Source organism: Chlorocebus sabaeus, chromosome 6 (assembly GCF_047675955.1).
Source record: "Chlorocebus sabaeus isolate Y175 chromosome 6, mChlSab1.0.hap1, whole genome shotgun sequence".
NCBI lineage: Eukaryota > Metazoa > Chordata > Mammalia > Primates > Cercopithecidae > Chlorocebus > Chlorocebus sabaeus.
In genome coordinates, this window is record NC_132909.1 from 46,631,945 (window position 1) to 46,648,609 (window position 16,665).

The 16,665-nt window shown below is 51.2% G+C and overlaps 1 protein-coding gene across 1 annotated transcript in view; it reads left to right on the forward strand.

The window, feature by feature from the left end:
- EPS15L1 (epidermal growth factor receptor pathway substrate 15 like 1) overlaps positions 1-14,736 on the forward strand; it is a 115,343-nt gene extending 100,607 nt beyond the window's left edge. Inside the window, 3 exon segments of the mRNA XM_007995644.3 lie at positions 7,782-7,987; positions 14,125-14,163; positions 14,165-14,736. Of these exon segments, the coding sequence (XP_007993835.1) occupies positions 7,782-7,987; positions 14,125-14,163; positions 14,165-14,272 (353 nt within the window). The 3' untranslated portion in view covers positions 14,273-14,736.
- Positions 14,737-16,665: the final 1,929 nt, after the last annotated feature.

Sequence of the window (16,665 nt, forward strand, 5' to 3'; positions counted from 1 at the left end):
GGGCAAGGCGCCCTCCCACCCTTTGCAGAGGTGGCATCTGTGACATTGGCAGTCTCCGTAGGGAGGAACAAAGCTGGGCTCCCTTGCTCTGTCAGGGCTCCCCGTGCCTGGCTCATGCATAGATAGCATCTCTCCCTGGAAATCCCCCCCGAGGATGGGGTTGACACCCAGGGGTATTCACGCAGGTTATGTCAAAGGTGCCTGCCAGAGAACAAATGCGATTTTTCAAATAAGGCAGAATTGTGACACCTGCCAGTCTGTATTATTTTTGTCACGAAGACTGGCTTGTGATTTGTAAATTCATTTCCAAATCACATACCGCACCCTACACACACACACACACACGTGTGCACACACACACCCTTTTTTTTCTTCCAGGGCTGGAGCAACCCTTGCCTGGCAGGTTTTATGTAAATGTCATGGGAGCCTTTTGTGGTAACCTCTAGAAAATTGTTATTTCTCACTTCAAATGATATTTGCCTTTTGAGGACCCCAAAGCACGGCACCTTCTCCCCCGTTTCTTCTTCTTTTATTGGCAAGATGAGCCCGCAGCTATCGGGTTCAACAGCCCCCTGCCCACCTCACACACCTCACAGGGCAGGAAAACACACCGGCCAGCAGTGGCTCGTAGTAAATATTTGTTCAGCTTTTCTCAACAGTTCAGAACCAAACCTCATCCTGTTCCCTTCAATGCATGAAGCAGATTTTCTCAAAATTTGGTAAATATTTTTAGTGGAAAATCTCAACGCTGCGATCGCAGGGACCTCAGATTCTTATCTCCCAGGGCTGTGCTGCTTGACACAGCTTTGATCTAAGGCAGAGCGCGCGGGGCTGGCGCCTGCAGGACTCCCAGCCTGCGGGTCCCTTATGTAGTCCCGTGTGTTATATTGTAAAAAACGAACTCCCCTCATGCGTCTTAGATGGGAGCCAGAGGAAGACATTGACGTGTGTTGGGGAAAAGCACTCTTTTTCAAGACTAGTCCCCAGCAGTGATGAATTTTAGAACCTATACTGTTTTCTCTCTTTCTCCCCTCTCCCTGCAGCTAAGCTTTTCTTCTGGCAGGATGGGGAGGGAGGAATAAGACATATCAGTGGCCTTGGATGAGCTCTGCTGGAGTGGTGCCCCCGCTGGGCCACTGCTCTCCTATGCAGTGTGACTCAGAAGCCTGGCAGTTGTATGGGCATCTGTGTTGTGTAGGATGAATGACAGTTGTGGTTGTGTGGGATCACCGGTTGTGTAGGATGAATGACAGCTGCGTAGGTGTCTGTAGGGTGAATGATGGTTTTGTGGGATCACCTGTTGTGTGGAATGAATGACAGTTGTGTGGGTGTGCCTGTTGTGCAGGATGAACGAGAGATGTGTGGGATCACCTGTTGCGTAGGGTGAATGACAGTTGTGTGGGTATCTTGTGTTCTGCAGGATGAATGACAATTGTGTGGGCATCCTCTGTTGTATAGGGTGAATGGGTGTTGTGTGAGTGTCCATATTGTGCAGGATGAATGACAGTTGTGTGGCCATTTCCTGTTGTGTAGGATCAGTGATGCTTGTGGGTGTGTGTCCCCGGTTGTGTAGGATCAATGATGGTTGTGTGTATGTGTCCACTGTTGTGTAGGGTCAGTGATGCTTGTGTGTGTGTTCACTGTTGTGTAGGATGAGTGACAGTTGTGTAATGGTTCTGTGTTGTATAGGATAATAGCGAAGGTGGGCAGCTGCCCTGACCACAAACCCTTGTTTTGTATTTTTTTGTTCTCTTTTGTTTTGTATTTATCTCTCATCTACAGAACTGCATTTTCCAAGTACAGTACTGTATAAATAGAACCTAGCCAGGATCAAACACACACACACACTCTCTCTCTCTCTCTCTCACATGTTTATTTCTAATATTTTTATTAATCAGATTGATTAAGACCCTACCTCACACAAGCCTTTTATTCTCCTCCTAAGCAAAAAATTTAAACCAAGGGAATTTCCTTTCCAAGATTTTTATAGCATTCGCCGTTTTTAGGGTTTGCAATTGTATATTTCTATTCAATTGGTTTTTTTCTTTTTTATTTTTTGTGTTTTTTTTTCTTTTTTTTTTTTTGCACCCAACTCTTGAGGATGCTTTTAAGCGGAGGGCTTCCTGCAAAGCAAGATAGAAAAGTCAGAACCCCGAAAAACTTGGCTGATCAAGAACACTAGTGCAGCAGAGCCAGCCCATCACAGCCCCGATCCCGGGTGCTAGGGACATGCACAACCTCGAGAAGAAGCTTGAGAAATAGCAGAAATAGGAGAATTAAAGAAATTTCTATCAGGGTGGAGCCGGCCACCAAGGTTTTTTTTGTGTTTTTTTTTTTAACAGCACACACTGTGGTAAACCATTTGGTTCATATTGTTTTTGCTAAAGTCAGTCCTGTGTGTGGTTTCGGTACACCGCTTGGGTAACTGTTGAAACTGCTGTGGTTTGAAAATAAGTTCTATTTTGCCTTTTCTTCAATCTTGTATCCCTTGCCCCCTGTTAATGAAGTCTCCCTGCGGTAGGCAGTCAGCACACCCACGAGGGTCTTTAATTTCATTTGTCTTGATTCACTGCCGTCTGCTGTGGGCCCCGCTAGTTCCCGCCGCAAATATCTAGGAATGATGGCATCAAACCGGGTGCCAGGATGATGCCTGATACCGGTTTAATGCCATCATTCCCAGATGTTTCTATACCAACTTTTCTGGGTTTTGTTTTCAGGATTTCCGTCCCCTTTTCTGAAATACACATCGGTAAAGCTGTCTCCTTACTCATGTTTTCTGGAGCCATGAAAAAGTATAAAACCCTGCCGTGGGTGCCCGTTGCAGCTTTTGCTTTAGGGACTGGAGGCACATTAAAGTTACTTTGTCACGTTTGAGATAAGCTACACCTCAGAAAATCGGAAAAAACGATTAAGGAGTTAGCAGAAGTGGTTACATAAAAAGCAGGAACTAGACCTAGAAGGTTTGAAAAATACAGCTGCTAAAAATAAATCGCCGAGCAAAAGTGGGAAGTTTTGGGCTGAGGGCCATGGCCCTGCAGTGATGCTGGGGGCTTTAATTGCACAAAGCCTCCGGTCATCAGCAAGGTCAAGAGCTGGACCGGGCACTTGGCCGACCTCACACATGTCAGGTCCAAAATCGCCTCTTTGCCAAAGCACAAACACTAACAACTGAGGAAAAAATGGTTGTTGTTGTTTTTTTTTCCTTCTGAAAACAAGAGGCCAGCAGTTGATATGCCGTGGTTTCGTATTACCATAGTCATGATTTCTAAATAACAACGGTTTCGGCAACAGAGCAAAACCAGGCACAGGCAGTTCTTGGTGTGAACGAAGCTTTTCATCTCCGATCATCTCTGCGCATCAGAAACCTCAGCTTGAAATGGTAGCAGGCAGAATTCTTAACCACTCCTCCCAAAAACCAATCTCTTTTTTAAACCCCCCAAACCAAGGGAGGCAGATCTTCATTGAAAAGAAGAAGAAAAGCGGCTCAAAAATGACTGATTTATTTGAACCTTCGGTACCGTGGCGGTTGTTCTTGGGGGCCTGGCTGGGGCGTCCTCCCTTTACACCCCTCTCCAGATACTTGCAGATCTGCCTCAGATCATCATTCCCTGCAGGAACGGCTTCGAGAAATCAAGCAGTGTCCATCCTGGACTTGCTGCCCGTCCCAGGGGGCTACACTGTGTCCTGGGACTTTGAGCTTCTCCCCTGGAAACACTTCCTGTTTCCTCTGCTAGAATCTTGCGATTTGATCCATATCACATAGGTATTCGAGGAAAAATAAATAGGCAAGCCGGCACAGTAACATCGCTGTTTCCTGCAAACCAGGAAGGCCAGATGCCTTTATTCCCTTCTTGCTCCCCAGGGTGTTGCTCCCAAAGGGCCCCAGGTCCCTGGAGACCTATGGAATCTGTGACAGGTGGCACCTGGTTCACCAGGACCTCCTGAAGCCCACTGTGGCGAGCCCTGGGCTGGAGGGCACCAGGGACATGGGGCAGTGTTGGCTGGCATTTGTATGAGTATGCTGGGCCCGCTATTCACAGAGCTGACCCTCGGCCGTGCCAGAGGCCAGTGCCACGGGAAGCAGACAGAGTGGTGAGGGACCCTGGCGTGGAGGGGCTTTCCCATGGAGGGAGAGGCTGGGCAGAGGCAGGCAGGGGCTCCAGAGACTGGCTGAGGTCACTGTCTCTCCCCGCTGCAAATCCACAGGCTGGGGTGCAGGACACTGTCACATTGTCCCCCAGGGCGTCCCTGCCCATGGCTTTGGTGGCTTCCTGCTCACACTCGCTCTGTCTCAGCCTAAACAGTGGACATGGATTGTCCCGCAGTTCTAGAGGCTCAAAGTCCAAGATCAAGGCGCCAGCGCGGTTGGTTTCTTCTGAGGCTTCCCCTTGGCCTGGTGCATCGTCACATGGCTGTTTCTGTGCATAGATCTGTGTCCTAAACTCTTTCAGTGAGGACAGTCATTGACTCTCTGACTTCATTTTAACTCAGTTACCCCTTTAAATATGCTGTCTTCAAGTAAGGTCATATTCTAAGGCACAGGGGTTAGGACTTGAACATATGAACAATTGTTGGGGGGACACAGCCCTTTGCTTGGATTAAGAAACAGACTGACAGCAGCCGGTGCCAGGCTGAAGGGGGTGGCCACCATGCCCCCACCGTCTTCCAGGGCCACTCCTAGCCCCAGGGCTGGGCTGCAGAGCTGAACACAGGCCTGATGGGGAAGGGGCTGCCATTTCTTCCCTGAGAAGGCCCCCACCTGTGATGGATTCCAGTTGGGAGTGCCTTCCAGGCGGAGGGACAAGGCATAGCCAGGAAAGAAGCCCTGGGTTTGGGGGTTCCTGGGGAAGGAGGTGCCACCTGCGAGACTGGGGTGTCATCCCCAAGTGGGGGAAGCCCTCAAGCAGTCTGGGCAGGCTGCTGGGGCCTACCTGTGTTAAGAGCCCACTTTGCTGGGTGGGTTTGGCTCACAGGGAAGGGAGCCAAGCTGGTGGGTAGCCAATAGGGAGACGAGGCTTCTAGGGATGGGAAGGTGGAAGTGAGGGGCCCTCGCCCACCCTCCATCCTGCTCAGGAGCCCCCTCTGCTCCAGTGGACAGCCTGGGGTTCACAGGACCCTGGGCAGGCCTCACTTGACCGCTTCCAGCCAGAGCTGCCTGCCCGTTCCTTGGGCCTTAGGAGAGGGAAGCGGGCAACTCCTGGAGACCCTGCAGCGAGGCCTTGGCTTCCCATTGGCTCATGCCTGGGACCAGGAGTGGCCCTGCATGGGAGGCAGTCTCGAGGTGGGGGTGTGAGGCAGTTCCTCAAGGCCGGTGGAACCAGCCCGGGGGCTGCGGGCTGGGCCAGATCACCCTGCTCTCTGCAGACCTGGGGAGGTCAGGGGTAGGAGGAGGCTGCTGTAGAGCTGAAGGTGGGAGGGACATCTGGGGATAGAGAAAGACAGACACATGGGGACTGCCCTGAGAGGGCAGGCGCTGTCGGAGGGAGAGGGGTCACATTCTTGTCCTGCCCGCGTGGGCTGGGCGCTACCCCTCTAGGGAAGGGTCTCCAGCATGGCTTGCCCACAAGTTTTGGCAAAGATAGTCCGTGTGGGCCCCTTCCAGATCCCAGGGGCTGACAGTGAATTGATTTGAGGCCACAGGAGGAGACTGATACCAGGCCTCGCCCTCCCGCCTTTCTCATCCATGTGAGTCCTAATAGAGCCCAGGACAGCTCTCCCTCCAGCCCCGACGGGGAGAGTCTGGAAGGATCTCCCACAGCCGGTGGCCAGAGGTCAGCCAAGGATGTGACGGTGACCCTGGTGGAACCCTGTGGACAGGCGGGGGCAGGTGGGCCGCAAGGGTGGGCTGTCGGGGGGTTTGTCTCCGAGTCCTTCTGTGCAAACCGTGGGAAGGAAGACTTTTTCCTTGAATATGCAAAAAGAAAGCAGCAGTCCTTATGCTGGCCGAGAACTGCCGGTCAAGAGAAAAGTGAATTTCCATTTCCAGAAGTAAGGTTACAGGCAAGCGGGGGGTACAGGTCAGGTTCTCGCTGGCCCACGCTGGGCACAGCGGTGCAGGACACTGAGTGGGAGCAGACTCCTGGGATCCCAGGAATGTCACCTTGTTTGGCGCCCTCCTCCTCATTTCCACTTCACAGATAAGGAAACCGAGGCCAGCTGGGAGGAGGCACTTTCCCTTGCCGAGGCCCAGAGCTAAAGGCAGCAGATGCAGGCTGTAGCCCTGGAGCCCACAGGGACACCTGGGGCCTCAAAAATGAGGCCTGGGATGGCTGATCTGCTGCGGGAACACAGGGAATAGCTTTAGATCTGGGCATGGAGAGGGACCGAAGATGGCCCGTGTGAGCTCATTCTACCAGATGAGGAAGGCAGGCGTCCCGGGCTCACGTGGTGCGCGGGGCAGGTGTGGCTGGGAGCCAAGGTGCTCTCTGGAGGTGCAGCCAGAGATCCAAGGTCAACCCTGGAGGGGCAGGCAGTTCCTGGTTTCTTTCTAAACATTAGCCTCGAAACTTCCAGAGTTAACACTGGAATCGCGTTACATGTTATTAAGCTTCCAGTCTGGGGTGCTGCATGGACCACATTGAATGCCCAGGGACCCCGCTGGGCAGATAGAGGGGTGTCAGACAGGAGCATGGAGTCAGCCCGGCTGGCCTGCAAACTGCAGCTGCTAGAAGGCCTGGCAGGTGGGACCTCCCGTCACCAAGCAGATCTCAACAGGCCTCTGCTTCTTAGTGGAATGTTCTGGTACATTGGCAGTATGCACTGGGAAAAGCCACCTGTCCTCAGGCCATGTCCCTCACACAGTCTCATTTTCCTCCACTTCTGAACCCTTCTTTCCCACCTCCCTGTCAAGATATGCCTTGCTGGGACTGGGCATCCTGGAGTTCCCTGCTTGGCAGAAGCCCAGAAAGGCCCAGACGAACCCTGCCCCTTGGAGCCGCCAACACCAGAGGGACAGAAGTGGGGGCTAAAAAAGAACTTAAGGCCAAGCGCAGCACTTTGGAAGGCTGAGGCAGGCATATGACTTGAGGCCAGGAGTTTGAGGTTAGCCTGGGCAACACAGCAAAATCCCATCTCTACTAAAAATACAAAAATTAGCCACGCATGGTGGCTCATGCCTGTAGGAGGCTGAGGTGGGAGGATCGCTTGAGCCCTGGAGGCCAAGGCCACAATGAGCCATGATTGCACCACTGCATTTCAGCCCAGGTGACAGAGCGAGACTCTGTCTCAAAAAAAAAAAAAAAAAAAGAACTTAAACCTTAGCGTGGCAGAGCTGTGTGCAGACCCTCATAACTAACACGCCTAATAACCATACCACCTTGTGAAACTAATCCCTCTTCATTTGTAAGTAACTCTCCCCCACCCCACCTTTTTTTTTTTTTTTTTTTTACTGTTAGAAGCTTGCAGTGTATTTTTCTGCTCAGCCATGATTTTTTAAATTAGTGTGTTAGTAAATGTGTTGCCATGCTAAATTGAATCTGTTTGAAACGTACCTGCATGCAAACTATTCAAGGGCAACTCAAGTTTTAGCTGCTCTGTGTGTGTTGTGTATGGGAGTCATCTGAAGTGTTTTTCCTGTGTTGTTCACAACCGGTTAAGCCCCTGGGATAAAGCTGATTAAAACTGGGATTCCCCAGGCTACCCCCATCCCGCCTGTTAGCCAAATTCCAAGCTCTTCCCAGAGAAGCGCCCCAGGCTTGTGCCCACTGGCATTCTGCTCTGTCCGGGTGAGTAACTCATATTTCTTTCTTTCTCCTTTTTTTTTTTTCTCCTAAACTTTCCAGGTAAAAGTACACCTGTAAGCCAGCTTGGTTCCGCAGACTTTCCCGAGGCCCCCGATCCATTCCAGCCACTCGGGGCTGACAGCGGCGACCCGTTCCAAAGTAAAAAGGGGTTTGGGGACCCGTTTAGTGGAAAAGACCCATTTGTCCCCTCCTCTGCAGCTAAACCTTCTAAGGCCTCTGCCTCGGGCTTTGCAGACTTCACCTCTGTAAGTTGAGTCCTCTGCCTCCGGGCCACACCCCCTCCTTCCGCTTGCAGCTTCCCTGGGATTTTTGTCTCTTTTTAAAGGCAAACCTCCCAGCTTCTTTAGCCTCTTGGTACCTCACACTCTCTGTCCCTCGCGTTATTTATTCTACACTGCCACTTCTGTAAGAAAAACAGTTTCTCAATAAAAAAAAAAAAGAGCCGCGGTTTTGATGCTCTATGGTAAGGGCACGTTTTCTTCCAGCAGGGAGGCGGGACGTATCTGTCCTTCATGGTAGATTCCTTGTATTATTTCTGTTGCACCGAGGCGGTTGTGTTCACTGGTTTTTGGAAGCCAAGATGTCAAACACTTCCGAAGTATGAAAAAAAGACTGCAAAAGTTACATTAGGCTTCTGCTGTCCCCAAAAAGCCCTTTGTGCACAAGTTCTCATAGTCCCGCCCCGTGCATTTTGTGCCACAAGTACAAATTGAAGGACTTCAGGCAGATCACAGCAGGGAAGAGCAATTTGAAGTTTTTTTTTTTTTTTTTTTTTTTTTTTTTAAAAAAAAGCTTTTAAATGTTGGTTACCAGCTCCAGTGAAAAAAGAAATCCAGTCTAGAACGGCCACTCTGAAAGCCAAAACAAAAAGAGCTCAAAAAAGCTGTTGAACAAAGTTTAGTGCCTTTTCAGAAGCAAATCCCGGGATTTTGAAAGCCTAGCTTTGTTTTTCTCTGCGTGAAAAATACTCCAGATTGTAACATGCCGTCGCTTCAAGGAGTTTTTAGTAGCGTCCTTGATACATGAAAATCTTGTTCTCTGAAAGCTTCAGGTGTTGTCTGCCCAGAATCGGTTTTATTGTGTGTGACGCACTTGCTTTCCTCCTTTGAGCTTGTTAGTTCCTTCATCAGGTGTGAGACGTGTTATTTATAGATGTTCCGACTCCTGGGATGGCTCTTTGAACACAAGCCCTGCCATGTCAATGCAGAGAAAGCACCCGATTTGTTTCTGAGCCATCTTGATGACCTCCACCGTGCACAGCTATCCTATGGCTTATTTATCAATTATTTATTTTAGCGACAGGATCTCGCTATGTTGCCCAGGCTGGACTGCATTGGCGTAATCAGAGCTCACTTGTAACCTCGAATTCCTGGGCTCAGGCAATCCTCCTGTCTTGGCCTCCTGAGTAGCTGGGACGACAGGCGTGCAGCACCATGCAAGGCTGATTTTTAATTTTTTTGGTAGAGATGGGGTCTTGCTGTGTTGCCTGGGCTGGTCTGGACCTCCTGGCCTCAAGCTGTCCTCCCACCTTGAAGTACTGGGGTTACACATGACTGGCCCGTGTGGCTTATTTAGGTCTCCCAAGACCCTGACCTGTTTCTGGCTCTTGGTGACCTGTAAATATTTTACAACTGTAGTGAGTTTGATTTTGTTGACCCTAGATGCGCCCTGAGGGTCTATACAAAATGGTGACATTGTTAATAAAAGCCAGAAACAAAACCTGCTTTATCTAGAGTTTCTTGAATAGCCCTTCATTTATTTTCTGGTGGAAAAATATTAAATGCTGATTTAAAGAAAACAGAACTCTTCACACATGACTCAGGTACTCTGTCTTGGGTAGGGAAGAGTTAGGTAAGTGGGGTGAACGGCAGCTTGAAGAAATGACTGTTCTCTTTCTGAAATTCATAGTTCTATTTCCTGTGACCCCAACCCCCAAAGGGCTCGTTTTTTCGAAAACATTAAAAAAAAAAAAAAAAAAAAAAAAAACAAGATTTCAAGGTATCATTTGGCTTAGCATTTCTGGTCGTTCCAGAACAATTGTTAACTGCAGTTTTAAAACAGCTCCAGCCAGTTTATCGCCCTCCCCTCCCGGTGGGAGAGCAAATTCCACCCAGGCCTGGGTACAGCCCTGCTGTTTTCTGGGTTTTTTTTTCACCTAGTTTTTTGGTTTTTACATTTTCAGAGATGGATCTCACTCTGTTGCCCAGGCTGGAGTGCAGTGGTGCAATCACAGCTTCACCGCAGCCTTGACCTCCTGGGCTCTAGCAGTCGTCCCGCCTGAGCCTCCCATGTAGCTGGGACCTCAGGCACACACCACCACATCTGGCTAATTTTAAAATGTTCTGGTGGAGACAAGGTCTCATTTACCACCCAGACTGGTCTTTGAACTCTGGGCTCAAACGATCCTCCTGCCTCGGCCTCCCAAAGCGTTGGGATTACAGGCATGAGCCCCTGCACCCGGCCTGTTTTCTGTTTAAAATCACTTTTCCCACTGCAGATGCCCCAGTTTTTTCCAGAGGAAATGATCAGATAGTGTACTTGAGCCACTCCGAAGGGATGGGGTGAGTGAAGACAGGACCCTTCATTGTTTTTGCTTGTCCCCTTGGGTCATATCATTGTCCAAAATCATCCATAACCAGCCCCCTCTGGGGACTCGAGGCGTCTCTCCATGTTCACGGCATTCGGGGGCCCAGCCAATAAGCCGGTGGGTTCTGGGTCCGCTGGATCTTGAGTATTTGTGCTAACTTAGAAGAGGGCACAGCTGCTTCCTCTGGTTTGGATGATTCCACTTCCCTGAGCATATGCCAAGAGGGCGTCTGACTGCCCAGCAGACTGGCAGCGTGACTCTTTCAGATGTTCTGAGACTGCTGTTCAGGGCACGTTTTCACCTGTGCAGGAGCAGCCCAGTCCACGATGGCAGTCAGGGGGCCCAGGTCACCCGCACCTCACTTGTGGAGGTGGTGTCCCGGCTGGGCCTCTCCAGAACCGTCTAATTTACCAGCCCCAAATTTCCATCAGTGGGTTATTTGTGCGTGTGGCTGTTCCCGGGAACCCTCTTCCCTCTCTGGTATTTCTTTAAAAGCAGACCTTTCTGTCTCAGGCAAATGTGTGTATTAGGAAGTGGCATTTCTAGGTTAGCAGAACGGTTCTTTTGGAAGTTCGAATTAAGAGCAGTGCAAATATCAGATCAGCTAGGCCATGCTTTGAATTAGTGAAGGAGTTGGATGCGATCTCAATGTCAGAGTAAGTGAATGAATAGGAAGTGGCTAGGCGTGTCCTGCACATGGTGGGGTGGAAGTGCTATCAAACGCCTTGGAGTGCCAGTGTCCGTTCCTAGTGAGGACAGGTGCCGCGCGCCTCCCCGGGCCGTCCCATCGCCCAGTGTGCTGAGCCGTCTGAACTGCGGATTTCTAAGAGGCTGCCGAAATGAACCACTTATTTGCTTCTGAAAATGAACCGCATCCTGAGTGGGCAGACCTTGGCAAGGGCGGTGTATCCCGCCCCTGTGGTGTCGCGGTTCCATGATAGTGCCAGAGGGAAGCAGAAATCAGAGCCGATGTGAATCCCAGCCACTATTGATTTTGCATCAGCCACACCCACAGGCATCCAGATTCTGGCCCATGTGACCCACCCAGGTCTGAGAACTAGAAGGTAGCCCCGTCCAGGGCTAAGACAGCAGACGCAGAGGGAGCCGCGGAATCCCCTTTCCGGAGAGCTCTCGCAGACCTCACAGCTCAGCGTGCCTCCTCAGAGCATGCTTGCAAGTCTCCATAGTGGATTCGTGAGCTGGCCTTGAACCAGTCAACTCTGAAGGCACCGGGAACTTTCCTACTGAAAGTTTCATTTGGAAACACAGATCCCTCAAGCAGAAGGCGCTTCAGTGACACTCCGCGACACGGGGGTTCAGCGGGGCCAAAGAAGACCAGGGGCCTGTGGTTCAGACCCAGCAGGCCGGTCACTTGGCTGTTCCAGGCTTTGATTTGGATCCGGGCAAATGTTACCGTCAGCTCTCACCCACCCTGTCCTCAAGGCTGGTGGAGGGTGAGGTCCCCGTCAGCTGCGCTGTCTCCCTCCCACTGTTGTCGGCAGCACCATGGAATAATTTCCACCTGCACTTGTTTTTTCCTTGTTTTTCTCCCCATGAGGTGTTGGAAAATTCCCCAAAGTGGGGTGGAGGAGGGACGCTTATCTGTGCCCATGGTGGTGACACAGTGGCAGGAAGGGAGTCCGACCTGGAGACTCATCAGACCCCCAAGTGTTTAGCTGGGCAATGCCTCTTTAAGAAGTCAAGACTCAGCCCTTCTGAGAGATGTCTTTTCTTGATACTGACACTCCGCCTGTCCCCCATCTGGGTCCTGAGGCCAGCTAGAGGGAGGCCTCCAGGGCTCCACATCCTCCTCACTGCCACATCTGCCTCCCAACCAGGTTTCTTGCATCCACCCGCTCCTGCACCTGGCCCAGTCCCCCCAGCCCTGCCATCTGGCCCTCGTCTCTCCCGACCCCCGCTTATGCCACCATCAAGCGATGAAATATCTAGACGCCGCCAATCTGATCACCCAACTCACTCGCCCACGGAGCCTCCACAGGGAAATCCCAGCTCCTTTCTGGGGCCCATAAGCCCCTCCTCAGTCTGGCTTATCCCACCCCATGCTTTGTCCTGGCAACCCCAAGGTCGGGCACTGAGCCTCACACCTCCGAACCTCATGGGGACGCATCCTCCCTGTCAGTTTCAGCCGGTATCCCACCCTCCGCTGGCCTGGGGGAAAAAAGTGTAGAGTGTGAGCCACCCTTTCCCTGGCCTCAGCATCCCCAGCTGTCAGAGGGATGGGATGACAGCGGGCCCACCCCCAGGTTGTCACACGGGCATGGTGCTGCGTGTGGTGGAGAGGCCGTGAGTGTTCCTGTGTGCTTCCTTCCCCACCCTCCCGGGGGAGTCTGCAGGGCCCTCCTCGAGAGCCTGGGTCCTGGATTGTACTGGGATTGTTTGTGTATTTCTGCTCCCAAGGGCGCCTGGGGAAGAGCCACCACGTGTGTTATCTTTGGTGTTACTCCAGCGTTTAGCAGAGAGCTGGTCAGAGGCAGTGCATCGCAGAGAGATGTTATTAAGGGAATCCTTTTAGTCCCTAAGCGGTAGCAGCTTTCCTGAGGGGGCCGATGATGCCAGTGACCTCTCAGGGAAGTCTGGGACATGGAGACCCACCCTGGAGGAGGAGCTTGTGGGACGTGGCTTTTCTTTTCATAACTAAAGTACTTTGAGTTGTTTGAAATCACCTAGCTCAGCATCAAGATGCTTTTCTCCCTTTTTTAAGTTCTTATTGTGACGGAACGTTTTAGAAAAACACCCCACGGATAAAAACTTGACTAAATGGCAGTGTAAATGCCACAGCTTTTGTCAATATTCTGGGAGAAATCGACCCTCAGAGCCGGGCGCGGTGGCTCACGCCTGTAATCCCAGCACTTTGGGAGGCTGAGGTGGGTAGATCACAAGGTCAGGAGTTCAACACCAGCCTGACCAACATGGTGAAACCCTGTCTCTACTAAAAATACAAAAATTGGCCAGGCGCAGTGGCTCAAGCCTGTAAACCAGCACTTTGGGAGGCCGAGGCGGGCAGATCACGAGGTCAGGAGCTCGAGACCATCCTGGCTAACAGAACCTGGGAGGCGGAGCTTGCAGTTAGCCGAGATTGCTCCGTTGCACTCCGGCCTGGGTAACAGAGCGAGACTCCGTCCCAAAACAAAACAAAACAAAAATTAGCCGGGCATGGTAGCACACCCCTATAATCCCAGCTACTCAGGAGGCTGAGACAGGAGAATCCCTTGAACCCGGGAGGTGGAGGTTGCAGTGAGCCGAGATCGTGCCACCACCGCACTCCAGCCTGAGGAACACAGCGAGACTCCGTCTCAAAAAAAAAAAAAGGGGGGGGGCGGGAAGAAAAGGACCCTTAGAGAGTCTCAGCGCTCTCTGGAGCATGGTCGGAGGTAGAAATACCGCGTTCCCAGAGTGCAGAACTGTCTGCACCGTGGGGCTTTAGAGCCATGCATACTCGAACTTCCCCATCTTTGCACCTCTTGGCCACCAGCATCAAGGGCCTATCCTCACTTCTCTACGTGGGGCAGGGTGGCTGGTTTTCTGAGGCCCAGAGGTCATGGTTAAGGTCACACTCAATCATGCATCCCGTCCTCTCTGCCTCCCAGATGGGGTCCTGAGCCAGGCTTGCACGCCCACTGGGCCCAGCCGAGACACGCTTTTTCCCCTGCACATGGGACCCTCGCCGGGTGGTGGGCAGGATCCTGTCCCCGTCCCATGCATTCCCTGCCTCCCTCCAGCCTGCAGGTCCCAGCCCCTGGGCCACATCACCCACTCTCCGTTTTTCCTTTGCAGTTTGGCAATGAGGAGCAGCAGCTGGCGTGGGCCAAGCGGGGAGAGCGAGAAGGCGGAACAGGAGAGGCTGGCGCGGCTGCGGCGGCAGGAGCAGGAGGACCTGGAACTGGCCATCGCGCTCAGCAAGGCTGACATGCCTGCCGCCTAGGCGAGGGCTGTGTGCAGGCGGGACGGGGCACGGGCAGGTTCCAGAGAGGGGGCAGTGCAGATGTCTATATATACACACACACACACCGTCGCCACCGCACTCCAAGGACCGGGACTCGGGAGCTCGTTCAGGGTGAGCAAACTGGCTGCAAGACCTGGAAAGGTCACATCTCCTGGGAAAGCCCTTATGGAGGCCTTGGCCACCACTTCTACAGGTCCGTCTCTCCACTGTGCCATCCCCCCCCGGGGCTGACCGCCTCCCGCTCTTGCTCTGGGAACGAACACACGGCCGGTCAGTCGAGGAGAGGAAGCACCCAGGGCCTCCCCGCCTCCTCCCTACTCATAGCTGCAGACATCCCCACCCGCCCTCCCACACATCAGTCAGACACTCCCCCAGTGGTGTATGCATTCGTTGTATAAAATGAAGTTTGAATGATTAATATAAAATATTTTAATACAAAACAAGAGAAGCTTCTTTAATCTCTGTAAACATTGTTTTCCCTGTATGGGTATCTGGAAGCAGATCAACCTTGCAAAAATAGGTGGAGCATTGTTCTTTAAATCTGAAGTTTTTACTTTTTTTGTGTGTAATTTTTTTTTTTTTTTTTAAAGAGATGGGATCTTGCCATGTTGCCCAGGCTGGTCTCAAACTCCTTGACTTAAACTGTTCTCCTGTCTCAGCCTCCCAACATGCTGGGATTACAACCGTGAGCCACCAAGCCCTGCCCATTTTTGTGTTTTAACCAACTTTATTTTTTAGGACAGTTTTAAATTTGCAGAAAAATCACAAAGAAGGTACAAAGAGTTCCCATAAGCCCCTTAGACAATTTACCCTTAAAATTTTTTTTGAGACAGGGTCTGAGCTCTGTCACCCAGGATGAAATGCAGTGGTGTGATCTCAGCTCACTGCAACCTCTGCCCCCCCTCCCCCACCGGGGCTCAAGTGATCCTCCCACTTCAGCCTCCCAAAGGGCTGGGATTACAGACGTGTGCCACTGTGCCTGGCCAGTTTTAAATTTGCAGAAAGATCGCAAAGAGATACGAAGAGTTCCCATAAGCCCCTTGGAGAATTTACCTTATTTTTAACATCTTACATTACACATTACTTACATCCCGATTAATGAACCAATACGAATTCATTATTATTAACTAGAGTCCACACTTTATTCAGAATTGCTCTGTTTTTTGCCCAGGTGAGGTGGCTCATGCCTGTAATCTCAGCACTTTGGGAAGCCGAGGTCAGGGGATCACCTGAGGTCAGGAGTTCAAGACCAGCCTGGCCAACATGGTGAAACTCTCTACTTAAAAAACAAAAATTAGCTGGGCGTGGTGGTGCACACCTGTAATTCCAGCTACTCGAGAGGCTGAGGCAGGAGAATCACTTGAACTCAGGAGGTGGAGTTGCAGTGAGCCAATATCGCGCCATTGCACTCCAGCCTGGGCAACAAGAAAGACACTGTCTTAAAAAAAAAAAAAAATTGCAGGTCGGGCACGGTGGCTCACACCTGTAATCCCAGCACTTTGGGAGGCCGAGATGGGTGAATCATTTGAGGTCAGGAGTTCAAGACCAGCCTGGCCAACATGGTGAAACCCCATCTCTACTAAAAATATAAAAAATTTAGCTGTGTGGTAGTGGAGCATGCCTGTAATCACAGCTACTCAGGAGACTGACGCAGGAGTCTCCCTGGGAGAACCTGGGAGGTGGAGGTTGTGGTGAGCCAAGATCGCACCTCTGCACTCCAGTCTGAGCCAAAGAGTAAGACCCTGTCAAAAAAAAAAAATCTGCTTTTCCCCTTAATGTCCTTTTTCTGTCCTAGGATCCCCTGTGACATTCAACCCTTACATCTCCTTAGAATTCCCTGGACTGGGTGAAACCCCATCTCTACTAAAAATACAAAAATTAGCTGGGCACGGTGGCAGGTGCCTGTAATCCCAGTTACTCGGGAGGCTGAGGCAGGAGAATCACTTGAACCTGGGGGGCCGAGGTTGCAGTGAGCCAAGATCACGCCGCTGCACTCCAGCCTGGGCGACAAGAGTGAGACTCTTGTCTCAAGAAGAAAAAAAAAAGAATTCTCCAGGCTGTGTGAGTTTCTCAAACGTTGTGTGTTTTTGATGCTCTTGACAGTTACAAGGAGAACTGGTCAGGTGTTTTGTAGAATGTCCCTCCACTGGGATTTGTCTGATGTTCTTCCCATGACTAGGTGGGGAGCTGGACTTGGGGGAGGAAGACCACAGAGATGAAGTGCCTTGACATCAAATCACATCAATGATCCATGTCATCAACACAACTTACATGGCTGGTGTTGACCTTGATCCACTGTACATAGGTTTATTTTTATTTATTATTTTATTTAATTTTATTTTGGGACAGAGTTTCGCTCTTGTCAGCCAAGC